This window comes from Podarcis pityusensis (assembly GCF_964106645.2).
Source record: "Podarcis pityusensis genome assembly, chromosome: 16".
NCBI lineage: Eukaryota > Metazoa > Chordata > Lepidosauria > Squamata > Lacertidae > Podarcis > Podarcis pityusensis.
In genome coordinates, this window is record NC_138041.1 from 42,225,405 (window position 1) to 42,243,478 (window position 18,074).

Consider the following 18,074-nt stretch of genomic DNA (forward strand, 5'->3'; position numbering starts at 1 on the left):
GACCTTCTGATCGGCAAGTCCTAGGCTCTGTGGTTTAACCCACAGCACCACCCGCGTCCCTTGCAATGCATCTTTAGGCACCAGGCAAAAACATTTGTTTTCCACCAGGCCTTTTGCTTTTAATTATCTGTGGCCTCCTTGGGTGGTAGGTTGTTTTAATCCTGCATTTTAAAAATATGAATTTATTTTAGATTTTTCTATGCTCTGTTTTATGATGGTCTAAATGTATATTATTTACATATTGTTTTAATTCACTTTAGGCTGCACTAGCAAAAAGAGTGACTAGTAAGTTTATTTAAAATAATAATGATAATGATAATGATAATGATATTTTAAGGCCTTTATATACCACTCAGTCATTAGCATTTCTAAGCAGTGGGCCTAAGAATAAACTATATAGAAAATAAAACAATAAAGATCCATAATAAAACCAAACATTATTTTTAAAATATAATAATAATAATAATAATGTCTACTGGATTTACCTGTATTGTCTTACCTATAATATCCACTTAAGAGGGCAGCTTGGGTGCTTCTCATTTATTTGCTACTCTCCTGCAGCCACAATTATGGTCATATGACCAGCTTGACCAGCATTACAAAACTAGGGCATTTACCGTATATCTCACTGCCCCCCTGGCATATGCAGGGTTCTCCCCCTCCTCCTGTAATTCCCACAACAACCCTGAGAAGTAGACCAGCCTGAGAGGCAGTGTAGTCACAAGGTCACATCCACTAAGTTTCATAGCTGAGTGGGGATTTGAACCCTGCGCTCCCAGGTCCTAGTCAGAAACACTAACCACTATCCCACATGGTCTCTCTCCCGCAGTCACAGGGTGCAAGAGAAACTTCCTCTGGCAGAAAGTGTGACTTTGGAACACCCCCACCCCCCTGCCCACCCAAGGATTTGGCAAAGGATTTACTCCCACAAAACCCAGCTCCAAAAGCCTCTTAATGAACAAATCCCAGCCATGAGCTATTGAGCTGCGGGGGGGGGGGGGGGCTAATGCACCATGCCTGCTAAAACCCATTTCATCCAGCAAAAACACCTTGTCCTTTAAAGTTACTGCAGCTTTCTATTTTTTATTACTCATCTGGGGCTTGAGAAGCCATTATTGTCATTAGGAGATTTTCGAGGTTTAACCCTCTGCTGTTAGCATTTAGTTCCACTGCCAGGAATTCGCCAGCTCTCATATTTACTGGAAAAGCAGGCAAATATACATTGTACACAGAGACATGAGATGCCTGCATGCCAGATCCTAGTTTCCACCCATCCTCTCTTAAAAACTGCAAATTCCGCCACACTCCAGCCAATAAGCAGAGTGGCAGGGGAAACCCAGCCAGATGGGAGGGGTATAAAAAAATAAATTATTCTTAAATTATTATTATTATGAAGGCAGGATGACACAGATGGAGCCAGCGCCATTGTCAACTGCTCCCTTCCCCATCATCATCAGTGCAGAAATATGTTAGCCTGCAACTTTTAAAAAGAAAGAAAGAGAAGAGAAGAGACAGTCCAAGGAGGACAGAGCGTGCTCATTCAGGGGCCACAGAGTGTTGAAGGCAAACATTTGGGGAGGGGAAGGGAGGAAGCAGACAGGGAGGGAGTGCGAGCACTGGAGTCCCTGACAACTAACAGCATCTTGGGTGGAGGGGTATTTTATTGTTCTCTTGGTGGTGGATACTTAGGTGGTGAACTGAATCTGATAACAGGGATGAATGATGGACTCATGTTACTGTGCAGATTCCCTTCTTCTTAGTGACACGTTGGTGATATATCTGGAAATGTATTATGGGAAGGGAGGGAGGTCTTAAAAGTCCATGCAAGCCCATGCTAGGGGTTCCTACTCTTTGTGTGTTTGAACCTTGTTGCAACAAATAAAGATCAGGTCTACTGACCGCTCTTTGCTTCTTTAACTTGGCAGGAGATTCCTTCTTTTGCTGACCAGGAGAGACCTGTGGGGAGTGGCACCCCAACAAGCTGGGCAGCAGAGTAAACTTACACCCAGAAGTATTATAACTGTATAACCAAAGGGAAAATGAGCAATAAATTGTTTGTCAAAAGTAGAGCTTCCATGTGCAGCAACAGTGAATTTTTCAGCATGTTATACCCTAATGGAGAATTTATAAAAAAGGATGTATAGATGGTAACTCTGTGCAAACCCTTTCAAGGAGTTTTGACGTGTAAATTTATTATTGAGCAAGCTTCCTTCAATTGTATTTTGGTTTGATTACTCATTTCAGGAAATGATACTTTTGTAATCATGCTAGGTTCCAGGTAAGGTGAAGAAATGCTTTTTGCAAGTCTTATTTCAAGTAGAAAATGTCCTTCCATTGCAATCCTATCACAACCTGGCTGACTAGCTTGCATTTGGCAGGGAAATTGTTCACCCCCTTACTTTCCTGTGTGTAGCTCAATGAAACAACCGACCGTAGTTATTTGAAATGCATTCCAAGTTCTGAATGGAGTGAAATGCTTGCATATAATATTCATTACTTGGGGGTGGGTGTCTGCCTGTATGATGAAGGCATGAGTGTATGATGAAGACATACATGTGTTTGTACGATAGCAGACTGGTTTGGAAAGACTTTGTGGGCGTGGAAGAATTTAACAATCACTTTAAAATACCTGGCTGTCTTTTGCCTAATTTATCCTGTTTTCCTAAGGTTATGTTGCATATCTAGGGTGATCGGGAAATTAGCAATTATTTTTCAGACATTAGTTTTGTGTATGTATTTTAAAAATCTTTATAAGTTTTAAAAATCTTTAAAAGTGTATGTATTTTAAAAATCTTTAAAAGTTGTTACACACTGCAAGTGTTTCCCCAGTATAAGGAATTAAAAGTAGCATAGTTATTTACTTCTTTGTTCCCTTTTCTCCACCCAAGGTTTGCAGTGTAAGTCTCAATTTACAGCTTTGCTGCATTGCTTTTGCGGGGTGGATGGTTGGCTCAGTGCATATTAACCATGCCTGCCTTCCTAACGTAAGAGAAAGGGGGCTGAAAGAAAACATAAGGAATCAATAAACATAGTATAAAAAAATAAAACTTTGTATTCAAATAATATATTGCTGACTTTTATGCCTTTTAAAACAAATCTGTTGAGGTATGTGTGTGCAAACACGCATGGGGTGTGGGGGCCAAACTGAGTCTTTGACTCGGGTGAGAGAAAGCCTGTTTTAGTCTGGCAACAGCTCCCAGAAAGGTCAATGTTGCAGAAAAAAACTCTTTTTGGGGGGTGTTAAAAAAAAGCAAGCAGTGTTTCGTAAAAGCCTTTGTCAAATCATAACAGATTGCCCAATTAAGCCCAAATGAGATGAAGGGAAAATGAAAGTCAATGAACATCATCTGTCTTTGGTGTCAAAGAAGAGCCCAGCAGACCAGTGGAGATTAATTTTTAAATGTGGCATTAACACCCAGAAAAAACAGAGGGGAAAATTCTCCTCAGGCCAGATTAAAAGTGAAAGCCATCATGTCAGATGAGGGAAGCTGCCAAAATGATGGCAAAGGGAGCACTGGAGAACAATGCTCTTCATCCTAGGGAAATGTGGGAAACCCTTTCAGAGAATCATAGAACTGTACAGTTGGAAGGGACGAGAGGGTCTCTTTGACAGGCTCTGCTTATGTTTTGCTTTTGCATTTGTTGATAAACAGTTCTGCCGTGCAAAATATTTAAGCCAGAGCTGCAGATGATTCAGGAAGGATCAAGTGAATCTTTCAACATTCAGCTTCATCTGATATCCACAAGTAACAGTATTGGGAGAAAACCTTTTCTCTCTCTCCTTTCTTTGTAAAGGAGCTGCTCCATTCCCTTGATTAAAGGCTTGTGGTGAGAAGACTAATACCTCCAGTCATCAGCATGGATTTCTGAAAAATAAGTCATGTCAGACTAACCTGATCTCGTTTTTTGACAGAATTACAAGCCTGGTAGATGAAGGGAACGCAGTGGATGTAGCCTACCTTGATTTCAGCAAGGCATTTGACAAGGTGCCCCATGATATTCTTGTAAAGAAGCTGGTAAAATGCGGTCTTGACTATGCTACCACTCAGTGGATTTGTAACTGGCTGACTGACTGAACCCAAAGGGTGCTCATCAATGGTTCCTCTTCATCCTGGAGAAGAGTGACTAGTGGGGTGCCACAGGGTTCTGTCTTGGGCCCGGTCTTATTCAACATCTTTATCAACGACTTGGATGATGGACTCAAGGGCATCCTGATCAAATTTGCAGATGACACCAAACTGGGAGGGGTGGATCACAGAGGACAGGATCGCACCCCCTGGGAGGGGTGGATCACAGAGGACAGGACCCCAGAGGACAGGATCACACTTCAAAACGACCTTGACAGATTAGAGAACTGGGCCAAAACAAACAAGATGAATTTTAACAGGGAGAAATGTAAAGTATTGCACTTGGGCAAAAAAAATGAGAGGCACAAATACAAGATGGGTGACACCTGGCTTTAGAGCAGTACATGTGAAAAGGATCTAGGAGTCTTGGTTGACCACAAACCTGACATGAGCCAACAGTGTGACGCGGCAGCTAAAAAAGTTAATGCAATTCTGGGCTGCATCAATAGGAGTATAGCATCTAGATCAAGGGAAGTAATAGTGCCACTGTATTCTGCTCTGGTCAGACCTCACCTGGAGTACTGTGTCCAGTTCTGGGCACCACAGTTCAAGAAGGACACTGACAAACTGGAACGTGTCTAGAGGAGGGCAACCAAAATGGTCAAAGGCCTGGAAACGATGCCTTATGAGGAACGGCTAAGGGAGCTGGGCATGTTTAGCCTGGAGAAGAGGAGGTTAAGGGGTGATATGATAGCCATGTTCAAATATATAAAAGGATGTCACATAGAAGAGGGAGAAAGGTTGTTTTCTGCTGCTCCAGAGAAGCGGACACGGAGCAATGGATCCAAACTACAAGAAAGAAGATTCCACCTAAACATTAGGAAGAACTTCCTGACAGTAAGAGCTGTTTGACAGTGGAATTTGCTGCCAAGGAGTGTGGTGGAGTCTCCTTCTTTGGAGGACTTTAAGCAGAGGCTTGACAACCATATGTCAGGAGTGCTCTGATGGTGTTTCCTGCTTGGCAGGGGGTTGGACTCGATGGCCCTTGTGGTCTCCTCCAACTCTATGATTCTATGATTCTATGATCTATTATGGGAAACAGAGGTGGAGCTAGCTGCTCCGGCCCCCAGAACGGCGCGCATGCTGCTCACCCAGGGGCAGGGCTAGCCACCCACAGGGCAGGGCGAGGCAAGCATCCCAGGGGGTGCCACCCGTGACGAGCGGCTCAGGGGGGCGGGGGGCAATGTCACCCCCCCTCAGAGATGACACCCAGGGGGGCCCGCACCACCGCACCCCCTTCCTCTGCCAGTGATGGGATACACACTTTTTAAAAAATGTAGAGCTTATTTTGCATGCTGAGTGCAAAGGAGGAAGTCTAGCAATCACAGCTTCAGTATCCAAACGACCAAGACAGAAATGAGGTTAAAATCCATGCTGTAGTCCAATACAGATGCATGTATGAACAGGAGTCAGTATTCTAGTTTTATCAAATAATCACATAAAAATCACATAAAAAAATACATGGATTGAGAAAACTCACCCACAACTGTGAGATTTTGGCAATGCTTGCCACCCTCACAGTATTTTCAGAATGGGGAGAATATATCTCATAGCAGTTCAGGTGTTTTTAGTTCCCACTTTCAAATATATGCATGCAGCTCAGTTTGGGGAAAGAGTTTTATCAGGAAATGCAGAAGGCAGGGAAACGGCTTAGATTCCCTCCTCCCAACATTTTTCTTCATTGTTAACCATCCCTCCCTAACCCTGCTTTTCTGCAAAGGAGCCAGACACCTGGACTTTCCTGCACATAATGGCATGGCAAGTAGAGACTGGCTGTGAGGACAGCATTTGCTGCAAACACACAGCCAAGGGCATCAGCCCAGAAAAGGTTTGACCATCTATTTCCTCCTGCTGCCTCCTCCCATCAAGCCAGGTAGAAACAGCTGCAGCTCACAGATGCTATTTACCCAGAATTATTATCCTAATTATAGATGTGTGCTAGCTGTAATTGCCTACGTCTCCAGAATGGCATGTTTTCAATGGAAATAAGCAAAGCAGATTATTGATATAATGGCTCTGGAAGACTGGTGTCACTAAATTGCCATTACCCTCCATGCAATTCTTCTGTCAGGCGTAGGGATGTGCTTTGCAGGACTGAATCAGAGTAGCTGTGAGCAGTCTCCATCACCCCTTCTCCCCACACACCACCTGCTAATCCCATTCTCACATGCCTCCAATCTGTTGCGCCTGGATTGCTGGCTGAGGAGCCTTCCACACAAACATTATTGTTTGGGTATTTACAAAGCACAGCACTTATGTTACCTGAATAAAGTCATTGTGCCCTTACCAACACCTGCAGCTAGTCTTGACTTTATCATCACATGCCAAACTTTTCTACAACAACTTGTCAGGTTTTTTTTCCATTTAGGGGATGCCATCAACCAGCATGGTTGGGCACCTGCTGGAGGGGGGACCTGCACCCCAGAAAGAAGTCCACTATCTAGTGTTCCCTTGGGTCTGCACCTCCCCTTGTCCATTGCAACATGGCTTGCTTGCTCACCCGCCTCTTGCTCTGATCCAGGCTATGGTGGTGGCAACAAAACTTCTGACTACCAGTAGGGCCGGCCCAACCATGAGGCAAGGTGAGGCGAATGCCTTGGGCAGCAGGAGCCACAGCATTTTGCAGTTTCCCTTAGGTGCCAAAACATCTTGGGCAGCCCTGAATACCCATTGCTAGAAAGTGAAGGAGAGGAGGGGCTCTTGTGCCTGAATCCTGCTTGCGGGTTTCCCAGAGACATCTGCTTTGCCACTGTGAGGAGAGGAGGCTGCACTGGGGGGTAGGGATTGGCCTGACCCATCAGGACCCTCCTTATGTTCTTAACTGGCAGCGAGGGCTGGAGCCTGGATAGAAAACTTCCAGTGTTTGACGCCAGGAGTTCCACAACAGCCAAAGGAAAGGCAGCATATAAATGGAAGAACACATTGTGACTCTTCTCATTTCCCGAAAAGCATTTAGCAACACATGTGGGGCTCTGCATGTTTAAACTGAATGATTTCTACACCCCCACCCCACCCCTTTGACTCTCTCTCCTCCCCCACCCCACCCCGTTCCTAATCTAAGGAGATCCATCTCGGGATTCTCTCCCTGCAGCTTCTGGTCCACAACACCAGGCCCCTCCAGGATCCCTTTCCCCCTCCAACAACAGATGCTGAAAGCACAGCTTGGCGATTGCAAGCAGTAGAAAGGCAGAAGCAAACACACAGAGGAGAGACTAATTAGTGTGGTCCAAGGAATTAAAGACAGAAACAATCTATTTAACTAATTGCCTTAATTAAATTCTAAATGCTTCCTGTGAAAGATGCCTGTCTATACTGAAGGCACTTTAAAAAATAAAGAATGGGTTGGGGATGTAGATTAATTATTTTACTTCTATTATTGGGTTATTGTTTTCTCTTTTTATTTTATATATTGTGATCTGTTTTGCGAACCACCCTGAGACCTCTGGGTATAGGGCGGTATTTAAATTCAATAAATAATAAATAATAATAATAAATGCAGTCAACCAATCCATCCATCCATCCAGCTTCTCACCTTGCCACGAAGCTTCTCCAGCTCCTCCCTGCCCCCGGACGACCCTGCATCTGCCCCTGAGGTCTCCAGCAGGAGCTGCATGTCAGCCAGCAGAGCATGAGTCCTCTTCAGGTCACGCCGGAGTCGCTTCTCCACATCAAAATCTCGATGGCCAATCTGGAAAGGGGGTGGGAAGAGAAAGCAGGGGCAGGCTTAGGGTGGACAACTTGCACCAAGCCCCAAATCTCATGCCCTTTTCCCTTTGCACCCATAAGTATAAATTAGCATATGCAAATTTTGTGCAGAGGGGAGCATTGGGCTGTGCCTCAGGCACAGACACGCCCCCCCAGCACTTGCCAAGGCCTCTTCCACCACCCCACCCAGCTTTTCTTAAAATGAAGGGTTTCTTTTTTCTTGCTTGGTTGGGGATGGCTTTGTTTTGGGGACTGTTGCCTGCTTTCATTTTATCTGTCTTCTCTTCTATTTGAGGGGGAAATGTAGATATTTTCCTAGATTTCTAGATGTGCCCCTCAACCCCCAAAAAGACTGGGGACTCCACAGAATAGCTGGTCCTTCCTTCCTTCAATCAATGTCGTTAATTAATTTCCTGCTTCCTCTCACAAGACCTCAAGGCAGCCAGCCACCAATCAAGTACAATTAAAATTCAAAAACAATTTTTAAAAACAGAGGCAGCAGTCTCAGGTGGCAGAGTATGAGGGGGTAGCACCATCATGGTCATCACACCCATCCTCCACTGCTGGCAGAGAAGCTGTGGCAGCAGCTTCTGGTGAGCTCTCATGAGAGCCCCAAGGAATCTTGTGGAATCTTGCAAGATCTTGCAAGAAGCCACGATCACTTCTCCTCACTTATACGTAAATCTGGCACTGCTCCCATCCCAGGAAGCGGAAAGGAAGTGTTCAGGAAGTTCCCGGGGGGGGGGGGAGTTGTGTGCCATCCTGTCCTATTGTGAAACAGACATGCAGCTCCTCTTCCAAATAAACCCCAAACAGATGTGGTCCAAGAAATTTTAGAGTAGGCTTGTTAGAGGTTTCAAGCTTAGAAAGGTTTTTATTTTTTTTAAGTTGGAGAAGAACGATGAGAGAAATTGGGTTCAGATGGTGAGGCTTAGACTAACGGATGATAACCTCATCAGCACATATGTCAGAAGGTGAGGATATTTGGAGTATTTTATGAGGGCCTGGCTCAACCTAATAATAATAATAATAATTTTATTATTTGTACCCCACCCATCTGACTGAATTGCCCCAGCCACTCTGGGTGGCTTGCCATGATAAGGGTATGTAACATAGAGTTAGGATATCCTCTTATATGCTTACCTGGAAGTAAGCCTCAATGAACTCACTAGGATTTACTTCTGAGCAGGACAGTCATAGCATTGCACTGCCCAAAACACAAATCCTTGCACAGAGAAAGCTAACGTCTTAGGGGCAAAGTGACCAGGTCCACATTTGCTCTTTCCCTTGGGCAGAAGATATAGAAGTATGCTTAGTCACACCAATAGGGTAAAGAACAGCTTCTATCCGTGGGCTGTTAGGCTACTGAATGAAAATATAACAACAGGGCAACTGACTTTCGGGTTTGGTGGATGTGCGTCAGTAAACGAGGGGAATTAAGACTAAGAGAGCTGAGTGGGGGGTGCTCGTGTAATCTCACTGTATACAAGTTGTACAAGTGACAATAAAGTATTTCAGTTTCAATTTTCTATAGGCAAGGATTGTGATTTCATTTTATTTTAGGAAACGAAGGGCATTCAGTTATGTGAGTTCCCTTCTACACCCTGAAATTGCACAATCAGTTGGTTTGCCATTAGCTTGTGAGCATGAGATCGATTCTAGACACTTTGGAGCTCTTTGGCATTTAAAAGGCTTTGTGATTCTGCACTGTTTAGATTGTGTGGTGACAATTGCCTGTGTGCTACTGCCTTGGCTTACACATTTATTTTATTCTGTAAGGGTGAAAGGAAGGCATTGGAGGCTGTGCTCCTCCAAGTGACCCCCTTGCCGCCCTGCATATGGCTCCAGGAAAGGAGATGGCAGGGTAGAGACAAGCCACCTGTTCCACTGCTGGCGTTCTACATTGTTTCCCCAGGGCCTAACGGTGACATCCTTCCAAGTCACTGACAGATTGCAGTTCCCTTACCTGTTCACAGAGTGTGGCAATCAGCCCTTCCAGGTCCCGCTTCTCACAGAGAATTGCCTGCTTCTCTTCGCCCTCCTGCTCACACTGCATCTCCAGCTGACGCAGCTGTAAAAGAGGCCAAGGAACAGAGCGATGTCTGAATGGACTGAGCGGAACTGAGAGGGGAGCCAGCGAGTAGCAGCAGCCTGCAGCCATTGCTAATGCCATCCTTTCTTCACCAGAACAACTTTTCTTATGTCCAGAAACCTGAAATTGCACTGGTGGTATTTTTGTTTTTAATTGCTCTTTGTTTTATGTTTCAAAGGCAGCTCCTGACTGGGAAAAACTGACCCAAGAAAGAAAAACAAATACAGCTTGACCCTTTTTGATTGATTGGATTGGCAGTGTCATTTATAAGAATTGAAACTATCCTCTTACGGTTTCTGGGTTAATTTGGGATTCTTTGCATGTTGTTGTTGATGTTGTTATTATTGTCATCATTATCTTTGATTATCATCTTCTAAACCAATGCCTCAATGTGATTTGCAAATAAGATAATTAAAAACATTTTAAAACACAAAACATCAGATGCATTTAAAATAAGACTAAAGTCCCAACACGTGGGCACTTGCAGAGATGACCATCAAAGGTGTCATTAAAACCGACACCTTCAAGATCGGGGCCACAATCTGAGGCCCATCATTTTATCTCTTAATCCCAGCCCATAACATGCATGCCGATGCTGTCCCCACTCACCCATATCATGATTTATTTGTAGTTCTTTAAAATAATGTCTCTTTTCTGTGAAAAGATCAATAGCAGCCCAAGGAAATGGAAATCCATGAAGATTCATGCATACCAAGCAGCAGACCTTAACATTACGTGTTAGATTCAGATTTCTAATATATCACTATAATTTTGAAAACAAGCTTTGCCTAATATTTTTAGTGCCTCTGAAGCATCATAGGCAGAAATAATTATATAGTTAATTAAAAAGAAATTAATTTGAATCCAGTCTTGCTTTTACTCAGTGGGACCAGAAAGCATATATAATCAGCCACAATTCTCTCTAATTTATAGAAGCAGAACTAATCCCACCTATATATCAATGAGATCTGCCTTCCAATGACAGCGGTCAAGCTCCAGTGTCCATTGTGCTCCGCATTCTGTATCCGACAAGACAGAACGGTCCGTGGGACAAATCAGCTGAACACAAGACCATCCGAAGAGACTGCTGGGTCAGGCCAACAGCTCATCCAGCACAGCACCCAGCAAACAAGACCTGAACACAAGAGCCCTCTTCCCTACAGTGGCAACTGGGATTCAGAAGCATTACTGGCGTCAGCTCTGGAGGCAGAGTTTTGCCAGTATGCCTGGTAGTCATTGATGGCCTTCTCCTCCATGAATTTGTCTAATCCTCTTTTAAAGCCATCCCACTTCTTCCTGAGGGAGGGAGTTACATAGTTTAATATGTGCTGCGTGAAGAAGTCCTTTCTTTTGTCTGTCCTGAATCTTTTAACATTCAGCTTCATTGGGTGTCCATGAGATTTGAGTATTATGAGACAGGGAGAATAACTTCTCGCTGTCCAGTACTTTCTCCATGCCACACATAGGTACTTAGCCATTATTCACTGCAGCTGCTTCCTACGTGAAATGAACAGGACGGCCTTCAAGGGCAGGAGTGGAGAGCTCTGTCTGCTGGAATGCCCAGAGCTACAGAAATCTGCCAGACTAAGGACACACAAGGACAAAGGTGGCTGCCTCCCCATGCCATACCCTTTTCTGGCAGGACTGCCGAACATCCTCCAGCTCTTCCTCCTTGTCCTCCAGCTCCTTCTGGTGAAGCTGTTTCATCCTCTCAATTTCCAGTTCGAGTCTCAGGTGAAGCTGAAAGGAAGCACCAGGACAATATGAAGATGAAGGTGATGAATTATCCACCCTTCACTGTGAGGTCCTGGGGGGCAGGTTTACAACAACCTGAGCACTCAAGATGGTCTGCAGGGAAGGAGGGGGGGTCTTTCAGATATTTGGGACCTGAGCCGTTCGGGGTTTTGAACACTAACACAAGCACCTTCAGTTGGGGAGGGTGACTTGTTGAGGGTTTCTGTTGAGAGCCACATTCACTTATGGAAAATTTGTTGGGAGCCACTGATCTGTAGTGGGTGGAGCCAAACACCACTGAAGGCACCCTCCCTCCTCTCTTTCTGCTACTCCCTCATCTTATTTTCTCCTCCTTGTAGTCCATGGCTGGGGGGGGGTGTAGGTTGCTTGCCCCCTGCATCACCTTTCTGTGCTCCTTAAAAGAACCCTGTAATTGAGGTCAGTCCTGTTGACTCTAGATGGGGGGGCGGGAGACTGAGGGCTGTGGAGAAGAGAGTTTTGCATGGTCCTCTTCTTCCCAAGCTCTTGTTCCTAGCTCAGTACTTCCTAGCTGGTGCTCTTGGAACAGAGGGAGGGCAAGGTTGCACCCAAAGTGCTGATGAAAGCCAAATCACTTCCTCCTCAGGAGGCCACCTTACCTGTTCCAGCTGTTCAATGGTGCTTGCTTGGGAGCTTAGCTCCTTCTGCTGCTCAGAGGCTCTTGACTCCAGGTCCCAAAGTTTCTTCTGGAGGGCAGCCAGCGAGTTGGCATCCAGGTCCTTGGGGGCGCTGAGCTCCTGCACCTGGCTGCTCAACAGCACAAGCCGCTGGTTGAGCCTGGCATTGTCCAATTCTTTTTGCTGGGGTCGGCAGGGGGGATCGTGAAGTTGGGGGGACATAGAAGACAAGGGAAAAAATTGACACATCCACAGTTTAGTCAACTGTATCATTTATTTATTTGCCATCTATATATATGTGCAATCAGGCAACAACATTCTCTGGGCAACTTACAATATCAATAAAACATTAAAATGCAGCATCCATAAGGCAGGAGAGTTAAACGATTTCAGATACTGTACCTTGAAAAAGGTCTTGGAAAACAATACAGGTACCATTTCTTGGTGCTGATAGAATTTAAAATCAGAAACTAGGCAAGATGTGCTTTCTTTTTAAAGTGCATCTCAAAAATAAACATTTCAAAATAAAAATTTTGAGATCCTGAATTCAGAAGCCATTTTTGAATTTTTTTCTTCAAAGGTTTTTATGTAGCTGTTTTTTGAATTGTCCTTATTGATAATATTAATGTTTCGTTGTTTTGCAAACCGCCTGGAGGTTTTTCTTACAACCAAGTAGTATATAAATTTCATGAAATTAAATCAATTAATAAAAACTTGGGAAGGTTGGCTTTCGAATTCAGACTTTGAGATTCTGAAAGATTTGTGCAGCTGTCTGACCTGTGTATGTGCCCCAGCAGTTGCATATCTGGATGCATTTTGCCGTGGCTCATTTCACAGAACCATAGGATTGTAGATTGGAGGGGACCTCAAGGGTCATCTAGTCCCACCACAGAACCCTTGTGCCCTTTGCTCCTCTTCCTTCCTTCTGCCCTGCCCTGCCTTACCTCTAAGCTCCGCTGCAACTTCCCCAGCTCAAACTGAAGGCTGGTGCTCTCTTGTAACACTTTCTCCCGAAGGCTCTTCTCGAAGGCGGATTCTCCCAAGGCCTGAGCCAGCTGCAGGTCAAATCTGACAGAGGCAAAAGGTCTCATGAGTTGGCCCTCCATCACTCCCAGCAGGATGTCCCACAGCAGGGCAAAGATGCAGGCCGGGAGCTGCCGGGTCTTGGCCAGAGCTGTAGATGGCCACACATGAATTTTGACCTGGAGAGGATGATCGTGGCCTCAAAGTCCTTAAGGACAGTTGCTGGAGCCAGGACCAGCTTGCAAGCCCAGCTTTATTGCAATTTTGTTTCATATATTTTAAAATGAATATGAAATATAGAATCATAGAATCATAGAGTTGGAAGAGACCACAAGGGCCATCGAGTCCAACCCCCTGCCAAGCAGGAAACACCATCAGAGCACTCCTGACATATGGTTGTCAAGCCTCTGCTTATATATTAAGTGGGTTTAGGAACACAAACACACAAACACACATATACACACATACCACCTTTTTGAGTATTATTATTATTATTATTATTAGCAGCAGCAGCAGCAACATTTATATCCCACCTTTTCTCCAAGGAGTTCAAAGTGGTGTACATAGTCCTCCTCGCCCCCATTTTATCCTCACAGCAACCCGGTGAGGTAGGTTAGGCTGAGACAGGCAGATACAGGCCCAAGGTCACCCAGTGAGCTTCACGGCCGAGAGGGAATTTGAACCTGGGTCTCCCAGGTCCTTGTCTAACACTCTTAACCACTAGACCACATTGGCTCTCCTAGACCAGGCCATAAACCTTTCCACAGCACCTTATGTAGCCTAACCAACTGCAGGATTTGGGTGGCAACTACAGCAGGCTGAAGCAGAAGCTTTGCTGGGGACTTAGAAGATTTGGGGCACTGACCCATAGACTGACCTTTGAATAAAATGTGTATATGCTGCTAGCTTAATAGGTATAGATGTAGATTTAGAGTGTGAATGTCGTAGGAGGAAACAACTAATTTCCAGTCCAAATTCGCCCAAATATAATCACCTCAGATCACCGCCCCCAAAAGCTTCTCTTCAATCTGCTTTCCCCAATGAATTTCCTAGCAGATCCTGTTCCAAATCAATTTGACTAGTTTTTCATTACCCACCCCCAAATAACCTCTAGATAAGGTCATCTTAAATGCATTTATTTCTCCAAAACTGTACAACAATCCAAATTCATTACCTACCCAGTAACACATTGGGTGCTCAGGAAGAGATCTGAGGACCCTGCTGCCTGGCCCCAGCACCCTAGCAGTATCTCAGGGTGCAAGCAGAGGAGAGATGAAGCAGGTAGGCCTTGAGGTGGGGAGCAGGGATCAAAGGTCAGTGGCAGACCCTCAATCCTTGAGTTTAAAGGATCTACTTGCAGTGCCTGCAACGATCTCTGCCTGAGACCCGAGAATCGGTTTCTGGATGGATGCCAACACTGAGACTCCCATACACCCCCCCTTTTTATTTTAAAAAAGGATGCTCTGATAAAGAACTTAAAGCATCCAATATCTGAGCTCTTCTAAAAAAGTTGAGCATCTTCCAATAAATGGTATGAGATTTGAATTGTTTGATTAAATTAGCAATTCACGAGCTCCCCCATTCATAATTAATGGCTTTGCCATTTAGAATTCAGTGCCAAACTTCCACAGACTCAGAGATAGATTGGAAGTTTCAGCGTCTTCAATGAAGCATGTGCTATAAAGACTTAAAACTGCATTACTGAAGTCAGGGGCATGCTGGGGAAAGGGCAGGGCAGCTGCACCTGAGAAGACAGGCTTGTGAAGCATTGCACCTGGAAGAACTGTGGAGCGTAGGGGAGCAAATTTCAACCCACTTTTGGTGCTCAGTTTCTTGGGTGGAAAGAAGTGGGATTCATCTCTGGCTACTTCCCAGCATAGTTGTACTTCAGTGTGTGTGTGTGTGTGTGTGTGTGTGTGTCACTGGATAGAATGTTGTGTTGTGAAAGAAGTCACCTCCTGCCTGGCCATGTGAATAAGCAATGAAATAATGCAGCTGAACGATCAAACTTCCAGGTGTAGGAGAAGCCAATGAAAACAAACCTCCAGTTGAAAAAATAAACTAGATGTCAAGCTAAATCTCTTTAGGGTAAATCTGATGAAATGGCCTTGACTGCAAAAAAGTTTTAATGTGTTATTATCACCAGTTCCTTCCTGAAAAGCATGCCGTGTTGAGCATGTTCTCAGAGGAACCCTGATCCTGCTCTAAATGCACAGCATAATAGAGTTGTAAAGCTGGAAGGGACCTTCTTAAATCGTGGCATCCAGACACAGTATTCCAGGCCAAGGCAGAATACTGCCTTGAATTCCCTTGATAGGGACACTAGATCTCAGTTGATGAGGCCTAGAAGAGCATTCCCCTTCATGGATCACTGCCTTGCCGTGGCGAAGAGGCTTGAATAACTCAGAGAAGCTATGAACTATGCCGAGCAGGGCACCCAAGATGAACAGGTCATAGTGGAGAGTTTTGACCAAACGTGATCCACCTGGAGGAGGAACCGGCAAGCCACTCCAGTATCCCTGCCAAGAAAACTCCATGGACAAAGACAACAGGCACCAAAAAGTAATGACGCTGGAAGATGAGCCCCTCAGGTCGGAAGGCGTCCAACATGCTACTGAGGAAGAGCGGAGGACAAGTACAAGTAGATTCAGAGCTGATGAAGTGGCTGGGCCAAAGCCGAAAGGACGCTCAGTTGCGGATATGCCTGGAAGCGAAAGGAAAGTCCAATGTTGTAAAGAAAAATATTGCATAGGAACCTGGAATGTAAGAACCATGAACCTGTTAGGATATTTCCGTTCCACCTTAAAAGGGAGCAGGCTTTGAGAGTCAGAGTCTGTGCATTTCCTGTTCACAGGATGTTTATGTTTTCTGTTGCTTTCGTTTCTCTGTGTGTGTCTGGAGACACTGATGCAGGCAGTCATGTTTTTCTTTGTTCTGATCAACGTTGAATAAAACTTGTAAATAATGCTCTCCTGAGTGCGACTTCTGCTGTGCATTATCTGCTGATAAAGAGTGTGCATCGGCTCTAGAATGTTCCGGAGCTCATGTCGCTAATTGCTGATACTGCGTGTCTACGGGAGATCGATGGATCGTCCGGCAGCCGGCTTGGGGGCCATGATGGACTTTATCTCCCTGGCAGTATCCCAACAGCAGGTTTTGGGCCCAGATTCACGGCACTTACAGGAGAGTAAGACTGCGACGGACTGCTGAGGTATGTGGAGGAAAAGCGAAAATAAGGCTTTTCTGTTTGCCGCAGCAAGAGCTTTTGATGTCCGGCTGGCTTAATTGGCCTGGGAGCTGCGCCAAAGGCTTCGTGATTAATGAGCTGCCGAGATAAGAAGTCTCTGAAGTGAAATAGACTCACGGCTCAAGTAAAAAGCTGGAATGGAGTTTTTCCAAGCCTCTGAAGGCACTGAGTGCCCAAAGCTAAATCGGCACAATTATAAAACCTGGGCTGTGTGGTGTGAGAGTTTGTTGCAACAGTTCGGAGTGTGGCATACTGTGTCTGAAGCCCCTCCAGTTCCTCTGACAGATAGATGGAGAGCCGAAAATTTGAGGGCCATAGACGTAATAGTCTTGTCCGTCTCTCTGGAGGAGATTAAAACATTAGCTGGCAACGTGACTGCACGTAAGATGTGGAATGCTTTGAAGATAGCCCATCTGCCAGTCATCCCAGGCCAGAGTTTGACTGCATCGGAGGTCCTGGCTGTTTCCCAGAATGCGAGTGAATGCAGGGATGCCGAGGGCACCGGTTGCAAGCTGCAGGGGGAGCTGACTGTGATGTCATCCCAGGCAGCATTCCAGCCTCCAGGGGGAGCCAAGGAGTCGGCAGCTGAGAGCTCTGTTTCTCATGGGAGCCAAGGTCATCCTCACAGATACCGGAAGGCTAGAAGTAAACAGAGACAGATGCCTGCAGATGGCCAGAAGCAGAGGGAGGGTGAAGAGCCCACGCCAGTGGAAAACAAGGCTTTGTTTGCTGGCACAGCTTCACCAAAGGCTAAAGGCAAGTCTGATGGCCAGGAGCAGGGGGGCAAGCTGCAAAAGCCCACGCCGGTGGAAAACAAGGTTTTGCTTGCTCCAAAGGCTAAGGCCAGGTTTATTATTGATTCGGGGTGTACCCGCCATGTTGCAAAGGACCACCACCTATTTATCTCCTTCAAACCTCAAGATGGTGAGCTCCACCTGGCTGACAGAAAGACGTTACGAATTGCAGGAGAAGGGACTGTGAGACTGGCAAGTCTGCACACGACCATCAAAGATGTACTATATGTTCCAGGCGCTGCAGACAATTTGCTCAGTGTCCCACAGTTGACTGGGCGTGGCTTTGAGATTTCCTTCAAGAGGAGCGTCTGTGTCATCAGAAAAGGCAAAGAGGACATTTTGCATGCAAAGTTTATAGATGGATTGTTCTGTATAACTTATGATGACAATGGTGCTGTTGTGTCTAATGTTGATTCTTGTTGTGTTGCAGAAACTAACAAAGTTCTTCATGCAGGATGCATTCATGATGCACACAGAAGGTTTTGTCACCTCTCTTGGAAGGCACTGGCCAAGATGCCAGAGATGGTTGAGGGTTTGAACATCAAACCCTGTAAGTTTCACATGAAATGTGTATCTTGTGCAGAGAACAAGGTGAAGGTTGCTCCAAAAGGCAAGGAGTCTAGCAGGCAGGCTTCCAAACCCTACAAGCTAGTGCACGCAGACCTGGTTGGTCCACTTGCGCCCTCTTTGGGAGGA

General features: G+C 45.3%; 1 protein-coding gene across 1 annotated transcript in view; it reads right to left on the minus strand.

Annotated features, from left to right (window-relative positions):
• Positions 1 to 18,074, minus strand: part of MYO18B (myosin XVIIIB) — a 300,711-nt gene that overhangs the window by 99,349 nt on the left and 183,288 nt on the right. Inside the window, exons 31-35 of the mRNA XM_080986568.1 lie at positions 13,259 to 13,382; positions 12,297 to 12,497; positions 11,554 to 11,664; positions 9,799 to 9,903; positions 7,660 to 7,815 (exon numbers count right to left, since the gene is read on the minus strand). Of these exons, the coding sequence (XP_080842694.1) occupies positions 7,660 to 7,815; positions 9,799 to 9,903; positions 11,554 to 11,664; positions 12,297 to 12,497; positions 13,259 to 13,382 (697 nt within the window). The remainder of the gene's footprint in view (positions 1 to 7,659; positions 7,816 to 9,798; positions 9,904 to 11,553; positions 11,665 to 12,296; positions 12,498 to 13,258; positions 13,383 to 18,074) is intronic.